At 39.7% G+C, this 24,566-nt stretch overlaps 1 protein-coding gene across 10 annotated transcripts in view; it reads right to left on the reverse strand.

Annotated features, from left to right (window-relative positions):
• SIPA1L1 (signal induced proliferation associated 1 like 1) overlaps positions 1 to 24,566 on the reverse strand; it is a 220,839-nt gene that overhangs the window by 19,809 nt on the left and 176,464 nt on the right. For all 10 annotated transcript variants that reach the window (XM_037393750.1, XM_037393753.1, XM_037393756.1 and 7 more), the window contains 5 exons: positions 20,627 to 20,905; positions 10,899 to 11,048; positions 5,838 to 5,962; positions 2,950 to 3,068; positions 34 to 473 (listed from right to left, as the gene is read on the reverse strand). In XM_037393750.1, coding sequence (XP_037249647.1) covers positions 34 to 473; positions 2,950 to 3,068; positions 5,838 to 5,962; positions 10,899 to 11,048; positions 20,627 to 20,905 — 1,113 coding nt within the window. The remainder of the gene's footprint in view (positions 1 to 33; positions 474 to 2,949; positions 3,069 to 5,837; positions 5,963 to 10,898; positions 11,049 to 20,626; positions 20,906 to 24,566) is intronic.

Below are 24,566 nucleotides of genomic sequence, written 5' to 3' on the forward strand. Positions count from 1 at the left end.
GGAGGGGTCAATCTCGTAAGAGGTGAAAATTACCTTGTATGTGAGACAGCATCACTAAGACTATAAGCACTATTCTCCCTCGTTAGAGGGTTGGAGGCTGGTTGACTCTTGCTGTGAATATCCAGGCTCAGTGAAGACTCAGTCTTTCGGTCCATGTGGCTCTCTTTTTCTAATGTCCTGTCTGCAATGGAGACCACTTCGCTGGAGCTATGCCACAGTGGTGCCACTTTCTCCTTTGTTAGCCCTGTACGGGGAGATGTTGCTGCTCCCAGAGAGGCAGTGCTGCCATGGCTAGGTCCGTAGGAAGTGGTGTCTATGCCACTATCAGCTGAAGTCCCTTGAAGGTAGTTGTAGCTGTTCAGCTCTGATTCAGTGCGCTCTCCACTGTCATACCATTTCTCATCACTGTGAGCACTGGAGGCATTGCTGGAGAGAGTATTGCTGCTGGAATGGCTGGAGTAGTGGCTGTCAGACTACAAAAGAAACAACAATCCCCAAAAAACCACACTTGTAGGTTTATTTCAGAATTATGACAATAAAGAGGAGAAGGAAATAAACTGTTATGAAAGTCACCACTACACCATAGATCTTTTACCTTGAGGTACTGGACAGATACATTGAGGAGACTAATAAACTCTACAGATTTCATTCCAGCACAATGCCCAGGCTGTTCTGTGTGCTCATAAAAAGCTTTCATATGGATTTGGAAGCCATATCTTAACTACTCAGGGAAAGTTAGTTTGTATTCTGTCCCAAAATACTTCACACTGTCTCCTTTCAAGCACAGTTCTGCTCAGCCTAGTCCAAAGAAATTGGCTGAGCTGCGTAGACTTTGATTTCCTTTATAAGTACTATGAATAAAAATATCCTTATTCTAAGACTCCAATGCTTTAGGACATGAAACATAACCAATCTGCAGAATGCGCACCTTATTTTAATAATCCAATTGTCTATCAAATAATTAAAGTAGGGCAAAATAACCACTGCTCTTTCTACCCCTTTGTAGCAGGATGTACTTCCCCCTCAGCAGGAGTGTCCTTTGCAAACTACCACTGAAATGCCACTTAACTTATCTGTAATTGTTTTCCAAAAGGTAGAATTGCAAGAAAGGAAGCTTTAATGCAATGCTTTTAAATGGTCCCATCAAGGCACACCGGTGCGTGGCTGGTTTGTATCTTTGCCCTTGGTTACAACTTGCTGTTACAAAGAAACTGAATGCCCTCAATTCCACAAGGGGCATTAGCAGAATACTGTATCACAGGACAAGTTTCTTGCCATGCACTCATCACTGCTTAGTAGCTCACCTACCTCTCTGGGGTATTTATATCCATCTGAATTCTTTAATTTTAGTTTCCATCTACAGAATTTATCTAAGTTCTGATCATCTATATATTCAGAATTGAAGCAGTTTTTCAGTAGGCAATGGATTTGTTTGGCGACCAGATGGCCCAGGAGAGAGGAGACTTAGAACCACCTCCCCTATTTGTCTATCCTTGGAGTTTTACCAAACAGGCATGGGCAGAGATCCCAGCCACATACAAAATATTAGATACTGTTTCTGTTTTCACTGGAAAAGAAGGTAAGTAGGGAATGGATGTATACTGAGAGCAAGAAATCTCAGCATCCGTGTTTCGTATTATATTAAAGAACTGAAAGAAAACCAGAAGAAATATTAAATAAGTTGATCTGGACTCTTAGTTATCTCAGATTAAAGTTACTGCTTTTCATAAAAAACTGCTTCACTCCCCTTCATCCGTCCACATAATAAAGATTTACTTCAACAACAACTGAATGAGAAGAATGCAAGCATAAGTAATTCCAGTGCTGCACTTTGCATGCAAGCTAATGAGTTATGTACTACATCATTATATGGTCAAATACATCTCATGAAAACAGGTCAATCTAAATGTAATAACTAGTCTGTGCTCCTAAGAATATGAAGACAGGTGTGGTGTTGGGGTTTTTTGGTGTTTGTTTTCTTGTGGTGTTTTTTTTTTTTTTTTTTTTAAATAGAGATGTGTTGTTATGAATTAGTAACCTAGAAGTAACACTGCCAATTGTATTGAAAGAAGAATGCTGGCAAGCAGGAGCAAATAACAGGAACCAGTTAAAGACATGCAACTAATACTTTCAGTATAATCACACAACGCAACTCTGTATTTTAGCTGACTGTACAAATGAATAAAAAACCAAGTGATACAGCTTATTGGGTAATTTAAAGTTTAAATTACAGGATTTTTTTATTTTAATGACTTAATGTGCAAGACATTTTAAATTTATGAACGTTACTGCATTTATCTTATCTCTCTGTATGTAAATCAGGAAGTGACAGTCTCCAAAGAAGGTGTGAATATCTAACTCTGTGGAGACACAAAGACAGAATTTACCATTTAGATCTTGAATACAAGTAAAACAAGATTTTTTTTCAGCAGAATTCCAGCAGACCTTTCAAAGTCTTCCAACAGTGTGCAAGGTAGGCTATGGAAAGGAAGCAATAGCTATACTAGACAAGGAAAATAGAGAAAATGTGAACCCAAAAGTAAGATCACTATTCTGTTTCAAAGAAGCAGCCTTCTGAGTGTTGCATTATAAAATGTATTAGTAAAGTTTTAAGTCTCACATGTAAGGCCTAGGAATAGCTTTGTAAACTCCCACAAATCCTCTTACTTATCACAAGGTAACAGACAAGAAGTTGCTGTTCAACTGGCAACAAAACTTTATTAACTAGTAAATAATAAGCACAGTAATCTTTCCTTAGCTTCTGTAGGATTCAGGAAACAACAGTCTGCTCTACCACTTCCTCCACGTTCTAGCAGGGAATTTTTTTTTTCTTTCTTTTTTTTTAACTGACACTCATGAAATGTAACTTTGAACAACACTTTTGGTATCATCAAGAGCTTGTGGAACAAAAGGAAAACATTAAATAATCCCTTTTTCGGAGTAACTTACATGACCCTGCTTATTTGGAGACAAGTGAACCACAGGATCCTGTCTCATCAGTCTTCCACTGGGGCTTTCTCTGAAGGACGGCAGTACTTTTGATACTGCTGGGAGATGGCATGTTGGTTCTGTAATACAGCATACAACAGTGGACTGAAGAGCATATGCAGTACAACAAACTAAGAAAATGTGTAATCTAATTTTACACTGTGATTTTTCCAACACTACTGTTAGCCAAAAACTTTAGATACCTAATACAAAATTCATTCCAAATAAAAAAATACAAATTGTGACAAAACACAGGTGAGTAAGTGAGGGCCCATTCCTGCCTGGCATAAGCCAGTAATACTTCACGAAAAACCAGCAGCAACCATCCTGGCTTTTGTTAGAACAACCTGAATGGTATCATGCCCCCATTGTTCAAACAGCACTGTATTAAAGCATTAAAACAGCAGAATATTCATTTCCACAGAGTATTGACATTGTATCTCTATATGCACGTTGCCTGTGAACAAGAGATTAAAAAACCCCTGAAGATCCTCATTACCTTAAATTGTATTCTATACAAGGCAGGACAATAGAAAAAGTCTACAGTGATCACTTAAATGGACATATTTTTTCCAGTACAACTACTACACAGATTTCTTGTCAAAGTTAAGGTGAGTTAAATAAACATTTTCTAATTGAAGAGAATATAACAAATACATTGAAATTGCAATATTCCCTTAAAAATTGCTGGCTGTGAATGCAGAAACTGCATAGATGTACAAAAAGAATACTTAATAAACTAAACCTGACGGAAGTGAATGGAATTCAAATCACTCATCTTACATGGGCACTCACAGGAGTGCTCTTTCCAATTAAACTTGTTTTTTCCCAGGAGATAACTATGGAGGTCTACAGGGTGTTCAGACACAGCCCATCAGGCAGGTAATGCCTTCTCAGAGCCCAAGGTCAGTATTTTAAAAAGAATCTCTCAGGTTTGACTTTTTACATGATCTTTTGTGGTTATGCAATATTCTGCACTTCTAGAAATGCTGCTTTTAAGTGGAATATGTGCTTATGAACATCCAATACTTAACAATACCCATGGTAATTAGCAGTGCTTTCCCCAACACAGCCACAGTTTGTTCATCTTGATCTGCATTATTAGCTTTTTTATAAACAAATGAAAATGGTTTTGGTTTTGTTTTTGGGGTTTTTTTAAATAAAAAAAAATAATCAGACTTGATTCCCCCTGGCAAGTGGTAGCAAGCAGTGTTGGTGCACAAAAGACTTGTGTAGCGAAGGATGGGCCAGGAAGGAGTGAGTGTGTTGGTTCACTGTACCTAATGCCTTATTTACCTTGAAACAGATTATCCCAAGTAGAAATGTGCTTATTTGTCATAGAACCAAACTTTCACCTAGATTCACCAGACTGGCAATAAAGTCTCCAGTCAGAGATGCAGCTTCCAACTGCGACTCTATGAATGCAGGACGATACAGGAGAGATAAAATACAGGGATTATATGTCAGTATGCACTTCCCAGCCTTTGCCAAATGCCAGAGCCATCTCTTCTACCACACATTTTTTCCTCTTCTTTTTGGTTCTATTTATTTATTTTGCTAATACAGTGACACCTGACATTTTAGAACAGAACTTGCTAGCAGCTCCACTCAGTGCCAGCACCAACACCCAACTGTTGGTCTGCAAAAGTAATGCTGAGCAAAAGATCAGTTCTACATGTGTCATTACCATCACACAGTATCAAAACATATGCAATTAAAAATCGCTCTGTCAAAATGAGAATGGCAGATCAGTATAATCACAGCTTTTTAGTGAGAAGTATGGGGGGAGTTGTGAGGGAGGGACTGACAGATGGCTTCAATAACAAGGCACAGCTCACTGAGGTTGTGAAGGTACATGAACAAAGTACATCTTCAGAACTTGAGGTTGGCGTTTGCCTAAACTCCTGATCTTACTGAACCTTATTCTGTGTTCAACACTAGTCCAGTCATACAGAACAAAAGCTATGATGCAGTAAAATGATCTATGTGTATAATAGAATAAATATGCAACTGTTTAATCTATGGTAACAAAGTTAGAAATAAACCACCAAGCTAGTGATCTTGACCATGGTCATCATGTTGGATCAGTGCTGTTTGTAGATAGAATATTTCCATTGGCGTCAATCTCATTGGTGTCCACTCAAGTCAAGCCATAGCTGTTGCAAAAGGTCTATGTGCAAAAACTTCAAATGAAGGCTTAACAATGCAAGTTCTCAGCACCCAGCTGTTTTATGTAGTTAATATGTTCCCTCAGTTGACAGCTTAATTGCAAAAAGTGCAATGAAAACATATACACTGGTGGAAGGCGATTACCAAGCTATAGATTTACTTCACTATTTAAACTTTAATTGCATTTTTTCCATTTTGTACATGGTATTTTTATAGCTTTAATGATCAAACAATGAATTTGCATTTATATAGCACCATTTGAAAAGGAGCATCACAAGCACTTTAGACAAACTAAGCAAAAATTAAACTAAGCCAAGCCACTCAGGAGGGTAGGTGAGGTCAAGTAAGTCCTCAACAGCAAGACAAATGAGTGTGTCTACCCAACTGCTTCTAAAAGGACAGTGTTTCAGGGTAAAAGCATTAAGGTAGATTTAGTCCCACAATCAAATGAAGAACTGAAATCGGTTCTTCCTCAGGTGATACTCATAGGTCTCAAGGAAACAGACTGCAGAAGCTAGTACATGCTCCAGACCTAATTATTCATCCTGACGAACAAGGTTAACTTTCAAAGACACTGAAAACACAGTGCTTAAGAGGGTTCTCTCAGCACAGAGAGGTATTGCCAAAGTCACCTTGTGGTTAGCATCACTCGCTCATTGTGAAAAAAATTAATTACCTACCCATCTGGTCAGCGATACTATCCTCACTTCTTTGCCAGCTGGGTGTGGATTTGCCGCTACCACCCGTATCTGATTGCGTATTCTGCCTGTCAATGGAAGCAGGGGATCTACGGCTAATTCCAAACCTGTTGTAACACCCCAAAAAACAAAGCAGATAAGATTTATGCATATTTAAAATCATTACAAAAGGGGAAAAGAGTGCTTTTAAGAAGCTAGTGTCAAACAGGGCACACCGATGCATAGCACAACTGCTTGAGGGATTTGTAAATGGAAAAGTATTCATTTCTGTGGCAGTTCTCAGGACCCATTTAATACTTCTAATGCATAAGATTGCACTACACATTAATTTATGCGCATCTTTGATCAAGATCATCTGGTTACAGTGCACACAATTGAAAAAACAGACCAAAATGTCCAGAAATAAAATTATTAATTTTCATTTACATAGAAAGGCAACTAGACCATTACCTGTTTATAGAAAATTGACCACAATGAGTAAAGCTTAAAAAGTTTGGATAAAAGCCACATAGGGAAATGAGATGTGTTTATCAAGAAAAAATATCAAGGATGGATCCTTTTAACTGGGCAAGCGCTACCTCGAACTAGTGAAGGTGAGCATCAGAAAGTTTTGGTGGGACAATCCCATGGATCTTAGCCACTTTCTGGGTTCTAAGAAAAAGACTAGTAAGGTCACACCTGGGTGATGCAGATATAGATGCAAACAACACAGATTCATTTGGGACAATATTACATTGCCAAATATTTTAAGTAAGTATTCATAAAGTTGACTGTATTGGCTATGGATTCCCCAAACCTGGGTGTTATGAATTCTGAAAATTATTAAGTTATTTGATCATAAAATAATTTCATTGGTGTAAACTAAATACAGCTGTAGGAAAGCAGTGACACATGTATACCTATTGTTTTAGACGAAAGCATATAGAGCAGAAGGAAAACTGAGTTCAATGGACTTTGGAAATCATGCTAGATTAGTCAGATCTATTTCAGAAAGCTCAATAAAGATACAGCAAACTCAAGGAGAACAATCAAATGACAAAGGAGATACACAGTGCCTCTGTGCCATACCAAAGTCTACATGCCTTATATGCCTAAAAGCCTGTAAGAATTAAATCTATAATTCTGTATTACATCTAAGTTAAGTCTGTAAGAATTATAGTTGGGTTCAGAGTTAGCAGATCAATCATTAAGAATTCACAAAGAACAATGCATTTCTGAGGGTCTTTTTTCCCAATCAGACATACCTTGAAGAAGAAAAAAAAATTCCCAAACTCCGCATGCACAGAATAACAACCAAAAGAATTACAAGTAGATATATTCTCTATGTATCATTGAGTTTATCTGGCTCTAAATGTCTAATGTAACAGAAAATAAAATACCCAAACTGTACTTCCCACTCACTCTACCAGCTACAGACTGCCCCACATGACCTCCAATGTAAAACAGACTTCCGCACAACTGTCAGAATAAGCTGTGTGGTTATCCCATTTGAAAGTTCATGTACTCATTTGCTTAAATGAACCTACCAAAGAAACATCATATGACTTAAAAGAACAAAATCCCACTCCCATCCTCAAAGACAAGCAGCCAGAATATACCTGTTACATGCAGCACAGCTCCAAAATGTCCCATTTTGAATTTAGGGCCTCCTAAACTTTACCCAAACATGACCCTACTTTGTTCACCACTCTCTGGTATAGCCAACATACAGTTTGATGAATAAAAAAAATTAAAAAAAAAAAAAAAAGTGAAGAAAACCGGGATTATCTGCCTTCTGACTGCAAACAACGTACAGTGAAATTGCACAAAGTGAGTAACACTTTTCTTTTTCTATTCACACATACTAGCTAGGACTTCACTTAAACACCCAAATTAAACATGGTGAATTCAATACTAATTCAACAGATAGATAAAACACCTAAACACAACATTTCAAAAGCTGATTTGATTCTTTAAACACTGGTCTGAGGTAATTTTCAAACTTTTCACACTTGTAAAGTATTGTGGGAAGAAAATGTTTTCATAATAAAATAACTAGAAGTTGGTATCTAAAAGGCAAAGCCAAAACCCAAAGAAACTTTGGTGCAATGAAGTTACACTGCATCAATAATTTACTTCTAAACTTTGTCCTCTTACATAAACCCCGTAGTGTTCATATATACAAAAGCAGTCAATTTTGCATTTGGCTATTTACGATGTGGGATCTTTTTTCAACATTAGAGATACAGAAAACCACCACATTTCTAATTATTTCATTAAATCACTGCTACACTAATTGAACAGCAAGAAATGTATCTAGATTGCCTTTTTTACATGAAGAGGACTACCTGAAAGCAAGAATAATAATGCAGGTGGTGCTATATTCTATGCTGCTTAAATATATAGCCCATTAGGGTATGTAGGAATGAATTTTAAAAATAATCTCCAAAGAGAAATCAATCTGAATTAAAAGAACAGTGAAATTGTTCAAATATCTATGTTGTAAGACGAAACTAATTATTTTGGCATTTTAAATTTCATTTTTACATTCGACAATCATTACATATACATCCCTTCATGTAAACACAGGATAAGTATATGAAACATACATACATCAAGACCAATCTGGAGGTTTTTGCTTATACCCAGTTTAGGATATGGACCAGGATATTATACCCAGTTTTAGGATATCTAGAAGAGGCAGCAGTTACTGGTTTTACCAATGCCTGACAGAGGTTGGACTCTTACCTATGGCTTCTAGTCATTCAAGTTTCACAGACTTTCCAAATCTGCCATATCATACAACAAGAAATGTATACACAAATTAAGCAGTTAAGATTTCCTGCACTGGGAAATCTCAGGGGCTGGTGTACTAGCGCACACTGGAGCCTCACCTCAGGAACACTACATTCAGGACATGGCACTCCCTTGGCCCCTACTCCAGCCCATCCTTCTATTCACCATCTTAGCAAGTGAATGCTACAACACGTCTTGCCATGGGTTAAATGCTGACCAGCTCTACCTGGTTCACTGAACAGCGCTACAAAGCTGCCCTTAATCTGGTTTCTCAGATGAATGTCAACAGAAGATGCACATGGAGCTGCAGTGGTTTTTAGTAATGTGACAGACATTACTTTGCTTATTGAGGCAAAGGAAAGTTTCCTTCATAATTGCATTTTTCATGCTTTCCATTTAACCATGGTAGAAAATGCTTGGAAAGTCCCAAGTAAATACGATTCATGTGTACAAGGACAGTATGGGAGGCAATGTGCTTTTCCTGTAAGAATAGAACACAATAGTAAAATAATTGGAGTTTAGCAAGTGGGTTTTCTTTTTTTAAAAGGCATCCAGTAGGAACATGTAAAGTTCATATTAATTACTGTTTTCATTATCCCATTTAAACAGTGTTTCCTTGCACTGAATTAGAACTTAAAAACCAAAAAGACCATGTACACAAGGTTTCTAGGACGCATCTCTGCTGAACTTGCAAAATGCTCAAAGAATGCTGTAGGGCATGTGTATAATTAACTTATAAGATGCAACAGGGTTGGGATGGGTGCTAGTGTGCTCTGAGGCCAATACAAAACACCACCACTAGCATGGCTGAAATCCCCTTCCTACTCAAGCAGTTATGGTTGTGATGGTGTAAAGATACATGGCAGCAATACCTTTTTTTCAGAGCAAATTACATGGTTGGAAAAGAGCAGACAACATATTGGGAGCACAAACTCTTCAGAATTCAAGGCAACACATAAGTGCTGCTGGCACGAATGAGCCAGGAAGTATGTAGGGTATAAAGAGGTTAAGTGCTTCTTCCAGCTCCACAGCCCTGGACACCCTTCTATTTAGTTTCCTTACAGCAACATTTAATGGGCTTAGAGCAAATCTCCTCATGTCAGTAGGTCTTAAGCACAAACTTAAATAATGACCTGAACAGGCCTGAGAGTGTCATGAATCAAAGCCTTCATGAAGGTATGCAGCAGAGAAGACACGGCCTCTTCAGAAAACCTCAAACTGAGCTGCAAGGGGGACAGGGAGGACAAATCTTCAGTGCTCTGGAGCAAGAAGCAGCACTTGTTCAAACACATGCTCAGAGCAGCATTCTCTGGACTGACACAGAGCAGCGTCCCCTTAGTGGCACCTGAATAGGCAAAAGACAGCACCTTGTGCTAAGCAGTTCCCGACAGTGGTATTTAACGTTACTACTAATCTATATTTTTTAAATAGAGAAAAAAATACTTCTGCTTTATAAAAGACCCAAACCAGAATGAATTGCACACAGTGACCTGCAATGTACTCAAGACGACTTCAGAGGGAAGCTCTGTAGTGTGAACTATCAGCAGTTTTGTCCCTTTATCTTCTCTACAGGAAGTAATTTGGAATGTGGTAGACAGCTCTCCTGCTGCCAATTATTTTCTTCCCTGCTTGGAGATGCCTGATTTATTGCTCCTTTCAGTGCCCTCTGAAAATGATACGGATTTAATTTATTCCTCTGCCAGATGCCCCTTACATTGGATCACTTCAGAGAGTTTAAGGATTTCTGGAAGCTGAAAGACAGCACCTTAAAACAGGTTGACTGTGAATATGTGAAAAAGATGCCAGCTGTGGATTAATTAGCATTTTTGTGCCTATACATCCGAAATTTTAGTTGCATTCAACAATACTTTGCTTCAACTACTAGCACAGACTGCAAAGTCCCAAACCTATCACTTATTTTACTTTAGAATCTAAACCTACAAAATGAAGCAATCTGCAACATTAAACCAGTACCTTTAATGAAGATTTTTAAATACATGAAGATCCCTTTGTATAGTAACCTGAGTAGCTGTAGACTAGGATCAGAGAGAGAGGTTAGGTCACAAAGAGAAGGTGGAAACAAGAGGCTTTTAAAACAGACTTTTTGAGAAGCATGACTGATGTTTGAAAACAAACACTTTAATGCATGTAAACAACAGCTAACAGGAGGCTGTGTAAGCACTTCTTTAGTTTAATATACATTACAACAAGTGGAACAGAGAACAAAAAACCTGCCTATAAAAAATACGAAAAAAGTCTGGTGCCTACCCTTCTGGCATAGATTTTTGTCTGTATGTGCCCCCACCAGAGCCAGTCTCACTTGAGGATGATAAGTTGCTTGGAGAATTACGGCACTGTTGCGATCTTGCTAAGGCAATGGATGAAACTGTGATGTAGACATCAGAACCGGGAGACAACCTGTTCAGAGCAAACAATCCAGTCGAATCAGAAATACTGAACAGCAATATCACAGTGCAAAGCATGACAGACATCACACCAAAGAACATGGCACCATAGAGAAAGTAGAAATGAAGTGAGTTGAAAGATCAGACATCTTTCCTTTTTTAATCTATTGGAAACCATAGAAAAAACTGGATACAGGAGAGTAAACGAAGAGAGGCAAGCGAGGGAGGAAAATCCCAGCACACACTGGGGAAGTATCCCAGTTTCTAAAGTCCTGATTTGTTTTTACAGGCTGCTTGTAAGGAATAGCATGACGTTCCTCACACAAATACCAAACAAAAAAAATATTTCTAATTCTCAAAACAAACTCTTGTCTGGAATTTAAACTAACTGTAGCAAGCTGTCTCTGCAAACCCTTCCAAGAGTATGAAGCTTACCTCTACATCACCAAACTTGTCCACATTAAATCACAAAGGCTAAAAAATGGTATGTTATTTATAAATACCTTAACCCCCGCAAACCCCCATAATGTTCTAATATAAACATTCTAATATAAAACTCTCTCAGTTTTCAGAACTCTATTTGAACACAGACCTGAGTCATATGAAGCCTTCTCCTGTCAGAATAACCATACAGCAAATAAAACAGGCTAGAACTTCAACACGTGCACCTGGGCAGAATAGTTGGAAGCAGCAGGCTTATACTGCTCAACTCGTATGACCTGTTCTGTAGTTGAAGGCTTTTTTAGATCATTTTTCTGTTTTGTGCATTTTGTTTCCCAAACCTCAACTGAATTCACTGCTGCTATCTAGTTCTTTGTTCCACTCAGTGGTGACCAAAGCCTTTCAGAACTTCTGCACAATTTAAGTGGAGTTTGAATTACACCATCCATGAACATCAAAAATCCTGCTGTGAAGACAAATCTTTACTCATTTTATCTGGGAAAAACACTGTAACTTACATGATGTAAACAGAAATTTAACTTTCAACATTTAAAAAAAACGCATATTGACTTCAGCAAAACACTCAGTTGCCTCAGTACGCAACTTGGGTCTGGAGATTTAGAAGATCTTAACCTAGCCAGTTAATCTATATCTGTAAAATAGTGGCAGATTTTAATGAGCTCTCACCATAAAACTATAAGAACTTTTAAGGTTCAAAAACTCCTTTGAAAAAAAACCATCACACTGGTTAGCGTTACTTACGTATGTGTGTATATATCCAAAGTGTGTGTATGTATATGTATTTATATCAAATGTGCATTTGTCCCCCTCAGTACTTTGCAAAAAAAACAGTAAACGAACTTAAAATGGAAAGAGCATTAGGACTGGACCAAATGCCTTGATCATCTGGGACATCACAAAGTGTGTATGACTACCCAGTAACTCTTCTTCCTACACAAGAAAGGAATGATCTAACACCTGACCATCACAAATACCATACCAAGTCCAGTAATTCCTTTCTAGTCTACTGAACTGAATTTAACTTATCTCACATTTATCAAGCAACACTTCTGAAATACTTGATTGCAAAGAACAAGTTCAAGAGTTGGAAATGCAGGAAGTCATGAACCAAGCAGCTCATTTTTCCAGTGGCACATTTAGAGACAAAAAATAATAATAAAAATATATATATACACACACACATAAAGAAAGAGTTCGGCTAACAGAAATATATACTTCCAATAGCATTCACTCATCTATACAGGCATGCACATTTAAACTCTGTTATGCTTGCAGAGCAATACACAGTTTAAAAGTATGACCTTTTTCCCCCAATACTAAATCAGAATTTATGGCAAGGAAACCAATTATTCCTCAAACAATTTCTGTAAAATGATATCCTGTTGGAAAATGCTTACATTTTCACTTCAGATTCAGCTATGCCTTTTCTTTACTTCCTATGCCTTACCAAAAAGCGACAGCGCTGTTCAGAAGGAATGTCGAGATTTTAGAACTGTGTCATGGAGTTCTAACTCATTTACAAAGAGGAAAGACCTCGAGGGCAAACAAAATTGTATTATAAATGTGGTCTGAACAACAGCAATGAGCAAACCAGTCAGGTAAGACATCCTATTATTTAAAGCAGCAATCCATTTTGTTGGTACAGTTCACAATAGCACTAAAAAACATTAACAGTGAAAGACATTTCATTTTATGTGAAACATATAAATAAGACAAAAGAACTTTAGAGTAAATTAGTTTGAATTGACTTTTTGAGCTGCTTTGAAACCTATTGATGAAAGGCACTTCCCAAGACAAAAGGAGCATTGTGTTACCGGTATACCCCTATAGTTAAGATATTCTGTGCTTGTCTTATTTATAATTAAAAACCAAACTAAAACAAACTATTATCTATTTAAAAAAGACAGCTTTAAGAAATTCCAAAATGGTTAAGTGCATGAGTCCCATAATTGAATTTAAAAACAGGCCAAGCGTCCATTGCATTAAACAGAAACAATTTACACTGTAGTCAACTGAACTGAGATTATTCCATGCATGATTTAGTTCTAACAGATCTAGTTCATCCTGAAAGGACTGGTTGAGCCTTGCCAAGTATGGGAAGAAAATAATCTTTTGTGAATGCAGTGAGTGGGATAGGCATATGTTATTTTGTTTAGTATGACAACAGAGACATCGAAAGCATCCGTCTTGCTCTTCATAGATTAATTTCCATGTCATTAGCTGCAATTTTCCCGTCTTCAGTGTGCATAGGTATGTAATATACACATCATAAGAAAAATGTCAGCTTAGCATGCTCCGTGTCTATGGCCTAAGGCAGTCCTTAGTTGCATGACCATACACAGGTGCCTTCTCCCTTAGGACCTCTGTCTCATGCAGTTTTATTTAGTGCTATAACTTCTCCTGCAAGAGCTGCACAGCTCAGAAGTGGAAGAGGCACAGGCTGCCATAAGAGAAAAGACAGCCTTACAGTTAAGGCATTTCAGTGCTGACTGTATTACAAAACTGAATTGTTACCTTGCACTTGCTGCAGCATTCCAGTATGACCACTGGCATATTTGTTAAAGAAAATTTTTCATTCATTGTCACTAATTGCAAGTTTCTCAAAGGCCTCATTTGATTTCAGGGCCTGTTTTACTCCTGAGCTGAAAACTTCACAAAGCAGCTGAAGTCAACTGAAGCTGTAATTTGAATATATAAAATATTAACAGTGCTGGGCACACTTCCAAATATGAGATGCCCAAAATAAGACACAGTAAATTATTAGAACATAATTTCTCCCTCTATCTTTGTTTGCAATCTGAAGAGGGCCAAAGACATCTCTTCTCACGCAAGAGTTTTTCAAAACTAAGTTAATTGTATTAATGTATTAATTGTATTAACAATGCTGGGCACACTTCCAAATATGGGATGCCCAAAATAAGACACAGTAAATGATTAGAAGATAATTTCTCTCTACCTTTGTTGGTAATCTGAAGAGGACCAAAGACATCTCTTCTCACACAAGAGTTTAGAAAATTAAGTTTAATTAATACCCATGAAGTATTCAGAAACTATAGTAATGGGCGCCACTGTAAATCTTAAAAAGGGAATTAGCAATTGCATCTTTACAGCAGGATTTGAATGCTATCCAGTAAATAAGGGATGGAGTAATGAAGAGGAAAATAAAATATTAAATAGCTCTTCTTTAATGAGCTGCATACACTGTGTGAACTGAATGAGGCAGATGTCCTCTGTTAAAAGAAATTATTGTAATTTAATCACAGCAAGTATCAGAAAATATGGTTACACAAGAGTTCTGAATAAAATTGCACAGCAAATCTTAGTTCTGGCAAGCTTACCTTCCAAATGTTTGATTTTTGCAATCCTAATAATACCACAAGATGGGACATCTGAAAACAATGACTCAACGCTCTCATGTTAAAAGGAAACTAAACGATTCAAAAAAGAGAAAACACGAGCAATTCTGGGGAATGGGATAGCAAATGAAACAAAAAATGCAGTTATACTGTCATATTGTACCTTCTCACACCACACTGTATACCTTCTTGAATATTTTTCTTCAAGTTGATCACTGCATTTCAGAAAGAATATATTATAACAAGAAAAGATACAGAGGCAGGCAACAGGAAAACCTGAGGTACAGAGTAGCTTCTGTATGAAGAAACACTGTACAGGCTACATGGCTCCACAGATGATAATTTTGTCATTCAATTGCTTCAATCCATCCAAACGTCAAATACATTGGATCAAGCAAACAGTGATTATTCATTATCCCTCATGACACAAGAACAAACAGGAGGCTTGGAACTATCAAGAGACCAATCAGCAGGCACTTGGGTGAAGAGATACCATCTACAGCTGTTAAATACAGTGCTACAGGTACATCCAGCTCCAGGCGGTCTTAAACAGCAGAGAGCCAGGAGGCTGTCAGACCTGGTAAGAAGTTTTCCTTTATACTTATAACCATTTATGGTTTTCCCTGGTCCCTGCTGATGGCCACTGTCAAACAAGAAAGCAGCTCTTGACACGACACATCATCATGGCTCTTCTCAGATGTTACTGGAACACAAGAGTGAGTTTGGCCCTACAGCCAAGACATCTTTGATCTACCACTGCTAGCTACATCCAGCTCTGCCATCCTGGTGCCAGTAGGAAAAGCGTAATATATAATCTCACGATAGTACGTTTTAATTTGAAGAATGTTATGAAAACTTTAAAATAACAAATCCTCAAACCCTGTGAGGTAAGCAATGTATGTGCTACAATGCTCACTTGGGAGATGGCAAGATGAGTACAGACACCTGCTTGTTTATATTGGGAAAAACATCGCTGATCCAAGCTAAGCGGCAGCAGATGAGGATTTTTAAATAATATGGGAACAGTTTTAGCTGGAATCTATCTGCAGGAATTAACCTATATACTACTGGCGCAGTTACTGTCACTGACTACACATAGGCATCATTCATGGAAGTATGCAGTTTTAGGGCAAGATTGTGCTCCTAAGTCCTCAATAAAACCAGTCTTAATGAATATTGTTCTACTGCTTCCATACTGTGGAATTTTACAGCAAGTACTTGACTGCAGTCATGTCATAATTCAGTTTCAAATTTGGGCTCAGAAATTTTCTAGTTAAGAGCCTTGAGCTTTCATCCAGAACAGTACTGAACTACACACTGAAGTGTTCAGTCCAGCAGCACGCTTTGCTGCCTGGTTTTCACACTTATCAAATGTTTGTTGAATCAAGTTTTAGTTAAGATGGTTCCCGTTTAATTAAAAGGAGATTATCACCTAACACTACCTCATCTCCTTTCCCTGCACATTTTTTTCTGAGTAAAGTCTGGAAACCAAACGTACAAAATAAAACCTGAAAACCGGGAAGGGGAAAAAAAATTAAAAAAACAACGAAGCTCTAAAATTACATCTTCTCCAATAACATTAGCTCTGGCATACTTCACATATGTGATTTATTGTTGTTTTTCTTAATTTACTACTGATATTTATTCCTGGGTTATAGGCTATATAGTGTCCCAAGTGGACTAATTAATGTTGTGAAAGACAACATAACTTGGAATGTATTGCATTTATATTATTAGATTTTTCAGTTTTACTGTTTCAGTAAGATTAGAGATTTATTTGAAGGTATATAAAGTTTTGCATTATTTTTCCTGCCTACAAATACGCACATCAATCATGAAGACATTTAAGGACCCAGCATGCTATGAGGAATAGGAAGAATAAGCTAGTGAGTTGGACACATGAAGACAATCCAATAAAGGCAAAAGTACTCTGCCAGGCACAGGGCTGGGTGTTTGTCTGCCTTCTCAGAATCAGGGACTGTCAAGCAAGCTACTCTCCCACAACAGACTACAACAGCAGCCTCCATAGGGAGGAAAAATGTTTGATGTTTTTATGTATATGAAGTGAAATCCTCCTGTTTTCAGGACTCGTAATGCAGCTTTCATTTATTTTTAACATGGTTAAATGGACTAAATTGAAAATATCAACATGAGTAAAAAATAAATTTATTTCAAATCAGTATGCATATTTGGAGACTCTAGCTATACAAAGTGATCATCAGTCAAATATCACTAGTAGATAATTCAAAAAGAGTTACACCCATACTCCCTGTACACTGACAGCACATCATACTCAGAGGGAACCACTGGTCTTTTAAGCTGGTTTTGTTTAAATTACATCCCTCAAGTCTTCGGGTTTTTTTTCTAAATACTTAATCTAAGTCATGGATTTATTGCTGTTATTAAAATGAATACCACGTCAGGTGTGATAAGTCAGAAATACTATAATGCCTCTATTTCATTCTTTGAAATCCCAGCTGCTGGCACTAGGGTTAACGACAGTACTGACCTTCTGTGGTCCTGGATGCCTGCTACCAGCACTAGTCCAAAAATCAACTCAGATTCAGAGTTCAAAGAGCCACATGGGTCAATTTACTACGGGTTTCTCAGCTGCTATGCCCCTTAAAAGAGATCACAAACTATAGATCATTGTTACTTAGCAGCAGATGAGATCTGCTGTCACTGTCACTGCACCTGGCTCAATAAATGAAGAACACACAGTCAAAGGGCAGGAGCACAGAGCAATAAATGCCAGCTCCAGTCTCAAAACAACTAAGTATTAAGATCAGTCAAACATTAGCAAGTCTGAAATGTGGCTCAGCACCATAGAAACACAAGTGACAGCTAGTGATATCTAGACTACCCACCAAAGATCAAAATTGCAGTTACAGATATAATTTAGTATTGAAATTACTTACCCATATGGATCTTCACAGGTAAGTTTTCAGCCCCACTGACACTTAGGCAGTACTTTCTTTTTGAAAGTGGAGCTCTAATGGTAGTAAGGAAATCTAGGATATCTGTACTGCTTTGCTAATGAGCCATAATGACAGGTGCTTTTTTCTAAAACCCCTTAAAATTGCTCTATAGAACACAAATAGTGCAAAGAGAGAGACCCCGTCTTGTATATGATGGGGTCATGTTTATAATCATGTTAATCAGAGGGCCTTTTTGGACTACAGGGACCACACGTGTAGATTCCAGTATCCCTATTACCAGTTAACTTTGGCGCTCCATTTCTCCAACCAATTGAGAGCTAGGCAAAGAACAAATCTTAGGCAACAAAGCACGGTGGAGCACCATCACTGCTACATGCACCAGAAATACACACAGATCACAGCACCTCCTGATAAATGTTTTTTATGCTATGGGAAGTATGAAAGATAGTGGTGAAAAATTAAATGAGACAATAAAGGGAGCTATGAAAATCTCATCTTTGTTTACATAATAAGAATAGAGAAAGCTGAGTTTCCCCAAAAGCAAAGATTTCTTTTATCACACAGAGTAAAGACAAATGTCTCTTGGAGTGTGCCTATTGCTTCCCACACGCGCCCCCCCCCCCCCCCCCCCCCCCGTATTCCTTTAAAATGACAAAATGTACTTCTCTCCACTTGAACTGGAAAAACATTAACCTTAGGCAGCTGCTGTTATATTTAAATTTGATCCAACCAAGACTAACATGTTTACCAGACCAGAAAGGTAGGACAGAAAACATTTTTCAAGCATCCAGAAAAATTCCCAGCCAAACTTAAAAGCTACTTTGATAATACACTTCTAAGAATAAAAAGATCCAATAGAACTCTTCTTGAATAATAATTAAAAAAAAATACTTAAAAGAACACAGAGGAAAAAACCCCCAACTACATGCCTTGAAAATTAAGGAAATAGAAAGTCAAAGTTCCACTTTTTTAAAACAAACACTGAGTATACAGAAATGTAATTTTCACTTGGCAAACATTCGGCAGGCCATAACCCCTAACTAAAAGCACCCAGTGACTGGATAAATTTTGGATGCCTTTGGTGTGCAACACTGCCCACATAGTTTTTTATGCACAAGAAAAACACAGTTATTAATACCCTGTCTCTCAGTGCAGCCAAAGGCTCACTGTCCTCAGCACGTCATGGAACAGCCAACTCATGACTCTAGACAAAGCTCTTTGGTTAATACCATGAAGAGATGGAAACATCTGGAAAAAACTCACAGCATCTGATGTTCTGCCACTACCTTAAACTTTGCCCAGGTATTACTATGCCTTCCCTAACTACAGAGTGCGATTCTGTAGCACTGGAGAGAGAAGAAACCCCCAATACCTATACCTTCAAATTCAGCATCTGCCTGTCTTCAGCTGTAACATGCAGAATGACCTGAAGCCATGCAATTTTTTATGTTGGTCCAAATGTACCATTAGAGCAGGGGTCCTCAAACTTTTTAAGCAGGGGGCCGGCACGTGGATGAAGTGGCAGGAGGTCATCTGCGGCTGCTTGGTTTCCCCCCCCCAACCTCCAGCGGGGGGGTCTGTAAATACCGGGGGCCAGACTGAAGACCCTGGGGGCCGTATCCGGCCCGTGGGCCATAGTTTGAGGACTCCTGCATTAGAGAGTTAAGCCCAGTGCCTCACTGGTTTCTGTAACCTTTCTCACAGGCTGTGAAATTATTAATGCTTTCACTTTCGCAAATTTTCTTTTGCAACTCACACTGATGGGAGCTTTAACTATTGAACCTACATAGAGCTACAATGGGGAGGGCATGTCTAATGAAAAAGAAAGTAAGAAAATGAAGTGCTCCCCAACTACTTTAACTTCTTGACAATGTGTCCTATACAGAAGGTATAGGTAGTTTCTTGGTCTTGGCCATACTACCTTTGAACATTGTATTTTTTTTCATCCCAAATTCTTCAAGATGTGAAAAATGCTTTAATTAATTACAACTCTCTCACTTTTCTACAATATACATCCTCTCTCTCCACCGCTTTGTATGTTTCAGCAGCGTAAAAAACATGATCAGAATCTGTCTACAGCTTTAAAGGAACTGTCCAAAATAAGAAATATAAGCTATGAGTTTGTTTCCCTTAACAGTTATCTTTGTAAATGCAGACAGTAACAGATTTGTATAGATAGTGAAAACAATGACAGTTCATTTGAGTGCTATCTAATACATTTTTTTCCATGAAAGAATGAAGATACTGTGACAGATTGTGCCCGATACCTTTATCTTAATAATAAAGTTTTCTTGTTTTAAAAAACACAAAACAACAAGAAATCCCAATTCACCTGGAGAAATGCAAACTTAATCTCTTCTCTAGCCTAAAAAGTTTGATAACTCCCCTACCAGATAAATTTGCTTTCTGTGCTGGTCAGAATTCTCTTGCTAAACATCCTGTTAGATGCTATCTCTGCCTTGCGAGTCCAGTGATCAACCAAACCTATAAAGGAGCTAAAACTTTGATTTACTTCTTCAAAATGTAGAAATTGAGGAACACATCTAAAACCTTAATTGCAACTCATTTGGAACTTAGATAACAATACAATAGTACTAAATACCATCCAACAGAAGGGAAACAGCCTAACAGTTTTATAACATTTCATTTTATGTTTAATCATGCCAGGAAAGGCATTTCCCTTTTGGCTAATGTTTCACTCATTCATGTTGCCTTTTGACTAATTAATATCAAGAATAAAAGCAGTCTTCAGATACTTAGATAAATCTATTGTGCTTTTTTCCAGACAAGATTCTGAGCAGCGATGAAAAGCCATTTGTGAAGACAACACATACCTCCGGCTCTCCAATGGGCGTCCATCACTAGAGATGCTTCGGGGGATGTTGGCTGCTCGTTCTGGGGGTGGCATTTTCCCTTCTCCTTTCCCAGATCCAATCCTAGATGTTACTGGACTTTGTATTTGGGATGGTACCTGAGCCACATGAGGTCCCTGTCCTTTGCTTGCATTTCGCTGCCATTTGTTATTATTTCTGAAGGGAAATTTAAATTCATACGGCATTCCTTCATTCACTTTGTATTCCATCACTGGCATACGGTAGTTTTCTGAAGAACTCCTGGAAACGAAGAAATTTAACATGCTGCTATAAAAACCTAAATTAAATATATCCTGTTCACAAAGAGTAGAAAAATGAAGACAGAAACTGAATTAATTCTATGACACAGTAAATGTAAGATTTTGGTTTTTAGACACATATTTAACAGATTTTAGAATCATAGAATTGTTTAGGTTGGGAAAGACCTTTGTAAGATCGGAGTCCAACCATTAACCTACCACTGTCAAGTCTACCACTGTGGTCCCTAAGTACCATACCTACACACCTTTTAAATCCCTCTCCAGGAATGCTGACTCAACCACTTCCCTGGGCAGCCTGTTCCAATGCTTTATCACCCTTTCAGTGAAGAAATGTTTCCTAATACCCAATCTAAACCTCCCCTGTCTCAACTTGAGGCCTTTGCCTTTTGTCCTATCGCCTGTTACTTGGGAGAAGAGACTGACCCCCACCTCACTACAGCCTCCTTTCAGGTAGTTGCAGAGAGCTATAAGGTCTCTCCTGAGGCTCCTTTTCTCCAGGCTAAACAACCCCAGTTCCCTCAGCAGCTCCTCACAAGACTTGTGCTCCAGACCCTTCACCAGCTCCGTTGCCCTTCTCTGGACACGCTCCAGCACCTCAATGTCCCTCTTGCACTGAGGGGCCCAAAACTCAACACAGTGTTCAAGGTGCAGCCCCACCAGTGCCCAGTACAAGGGGATGATCACTCCCTTGTCCTGCTGGCCACACTGCTTTGGACACAAGCCAGGATGCTGTTGGGTTCTCGGCCACCTGGGCACACTGCTGGCCCACGTTCAGCCGGCCGTCAGCCAGCACCCCCAGGCCCTTTTCCCCCAGGCACTTTCCAGCCGCTCTGCCCCCAGCCCGTAGCGCTGTGTGGGGCTGGTGTGACCCACGTGCAGGACCCGGCACTGAGCCTTGTTGAACCTGGTACAACCGGCCTCGGCCCATGGGTCCAGCCTGCCCGGATGCCCCTGCAGAGCCTGCCTGCCCTCCAGCAGCTCAACACTCCCCCCAGCTCGGTGTCGCCTGCAAACTGGCTGAGGGTGCACTCGATCCCCTCGTCCAGATCATCGATAAAGATACTAAACAGAGCTGGCCCCAGCACTGAGCCCTGGGGAACACCACTTGTGACCGGGCACCAGCTGGGTGTAACTCCATCCACCACCACTCCCTGGGCCCGGCCGTCCAGCAGCTTTTAACCCAGCGCAGAGTGCACCCGTCCAAGCCGTGAGCAGCCCGTGTCTCCAGGGAAAGCTGTGGGAGATGGTGCCAAAGGCTTTCCTAAGGTCCAGGCAGACAACACCCACAGCCTTTCCCTCATCCACTGGGCAGGTCATCTTGTCACAGAAGGAGATCAGGTTCATCAGGCAGGACCTGCCTTTCCTAAACCCACGCTGGCTGGGCCTGACCCCCTGGTTGTCCTGCATGTGCTGTGTGATGGCGCTCAGGATGACCTGCTCCACAACCTTCCCCGGCACTGAGGTCAGGCTGTGACAGGCCTGTAGTTCCCCGGATCCTCCTTCCTGCCCTTCTTGTAGATGGGTGTCACACTGGCTGACCTCCAGGCTGCTGGGACCTCCCCAGTTAGCCCAGACTGCTGATAAATGATGGAGAGCGGCTTGGTGAGCTCCTCTGCCAGCTCTCCCAGTACCCTTGGGTGGATCCCGTCCGGCCCCATAGACTTGTCTGTGTCCAAGGGGAGCAGCAGGTCCCCAACCGTTTCCTCCTGGACTGTGGGGGCTTCATTCTGCCCCTCGTCCCTGCCTTCCAGCTCAGGAGCTGGGTACCCAGAGAATGTACTTATAGAAACATTTTTTATTCTCTTTTACAGCAGCAGCCAGATTAACTTCTAGTTGGGCTTTGGCCCTTCTAATTTTCTCTCTGCATCACCTTGTGACATCCTTACAGCCCTCCAGAGTTGCCTGCCCCTTCCTCCAGAGATGGTAAGCTCTCCTTGTTTCCCGAGTTCCAGCCAAAGCTCTCTGTTGAGCCAGGCCGGTCACCTTTCGGCACATGGGGACAGCCTGCCCCTGCCCCTTTAAGACTCCCTTCATGAGGAATGCCCAGCCTTCCTGGACCCGTGGCCCTTCAGGACTGCCTCCCAGGGGACTCTGTCAGCCAGGGTCCTCAACAGGCCACACTCGGCCCTCTGCAAGTCCAAGGTAACAGTTCTGCTGACCCCCTCCTTACTTCTCCAAGAATTGAAATCTATCATTTCATGATTGCTATGCCCAAGATGGCCTCCAACCACCACATCACCCACAAGTCATTCTCTGCTCACAAACAGCAGGTGCAGCCGGACATCTCCCCTGGCTGGCTCACTGACCAGCTGTGTCAGGACATTATCTTCCACACACTCCAGGAACCTCCTGGATCGCTTCCTCTCCACTGTATTGTGTTTCCAGCAGACAAGTTGATGTCCCCCACAAGAACAAGGGCTAGTGACTTGAGATTTCTCCCAGTTGCTTGTAGAATGCTTTGTCTGCCTCTTCATCATGGTTGGGTGGTCTATAACAGACTCCCACCATGGTATCTGCCTTGTTGGCTCTTCCCCCGATTCTTACCCATAAACACTCAACCCTACTGTCACCACCATTAAGCTCTAGACAATCAAAGCACTCCCTGACATACAGAGCTACCCCACCACCTCACCTTCCTTGCCCATCCCTTCTGAAGATTTTATAGCCACCCACTGCAGCACTTCAGTTGTGCAAGTTGATACTCTTCAACTGATTACTGCGTTATAAAAGCTAAAACATCTGCTAGATGAGTATCTTCCCTTTCCTAATTAAAAAAAAAAAAAAGCGCCATGGGTTTTGAAACTTCCCTGCACCCAGACAAGTAGGACCTGAAATGTTTGTTGCTTTTGAAATAAATCTCTCTGCTGCATCAACAGCCATGAAAAGACCAGATTCCCATGAAATAATGCATTACACTTCATTTTCAAACATCTTTGGCTTTAGAGTACCTCAGCTGGTAAATTTGCATATTATGAAAACAAACCACTGGCTAAAAATTGCAGAGGCCAATCCCAAAAGATGCCCATTGCTTCCTGAGGATGTACAGTAGCAGGACAGCAGAAAAACTAGAGTAAAACAGGACATCAGCTAATGCAGTCCACAGAAGATCCAGCACAAACTTCTGTATACATTCAAAATGAGAGATTTAGAAAGCAGATGTGACCTTCAGCTTTGCTGAGGATAATTTTGGTATTTCTCTTGACAAATGTATATGCTTCTAAGTGATTATTTTATTGCGATTACTTTGTTTACCTACACACATCATTATCCTGCAGGGACAGGATGGAAAAGAAGGAAATGGGAAGGAAAAATAAGCAATCAGTGCAAAATTTTTTACTTTAGCTCTTCCCTAAGTATCTCTTCCCAGCTACAATACAAAACAACTTGTTATCCAGCTATACCAACGTTAGCAAGTTGTGCAGTCTAATAGGAACAGACAAAGTGAAACAGTCGGTGTTGAGGTCTTGCTGTCCACAATACACACATTTTGTGGTTTGACTTCGGCATACTCTCTAGTCTTGACCTGCAAATTAAACTAGTAGAAGGCACAAGGTGTGCTTTTGAAGCGCACACAGTTCAGCTTCATGTAAATAGAAATGTTTGTGTGCTCCCGGCCACTATGTGATGTGAACCACTGCATG

The sequence above is a fragment of the Falco rusticolus genome, chromosome 7, assembly GCF_015220075.1.
Source record: "Falco rusticolus isolate bFalRus1 chromosome 7, bFalRus1.pri, whole genome shotgun sequence".
In the NCBI taxonomy this organism is placed as follows: Eukaryota; Metazoa; Chordata; class Aves; order Falconiformes; family Falconidae; genus Falco; species Falco rusticolus.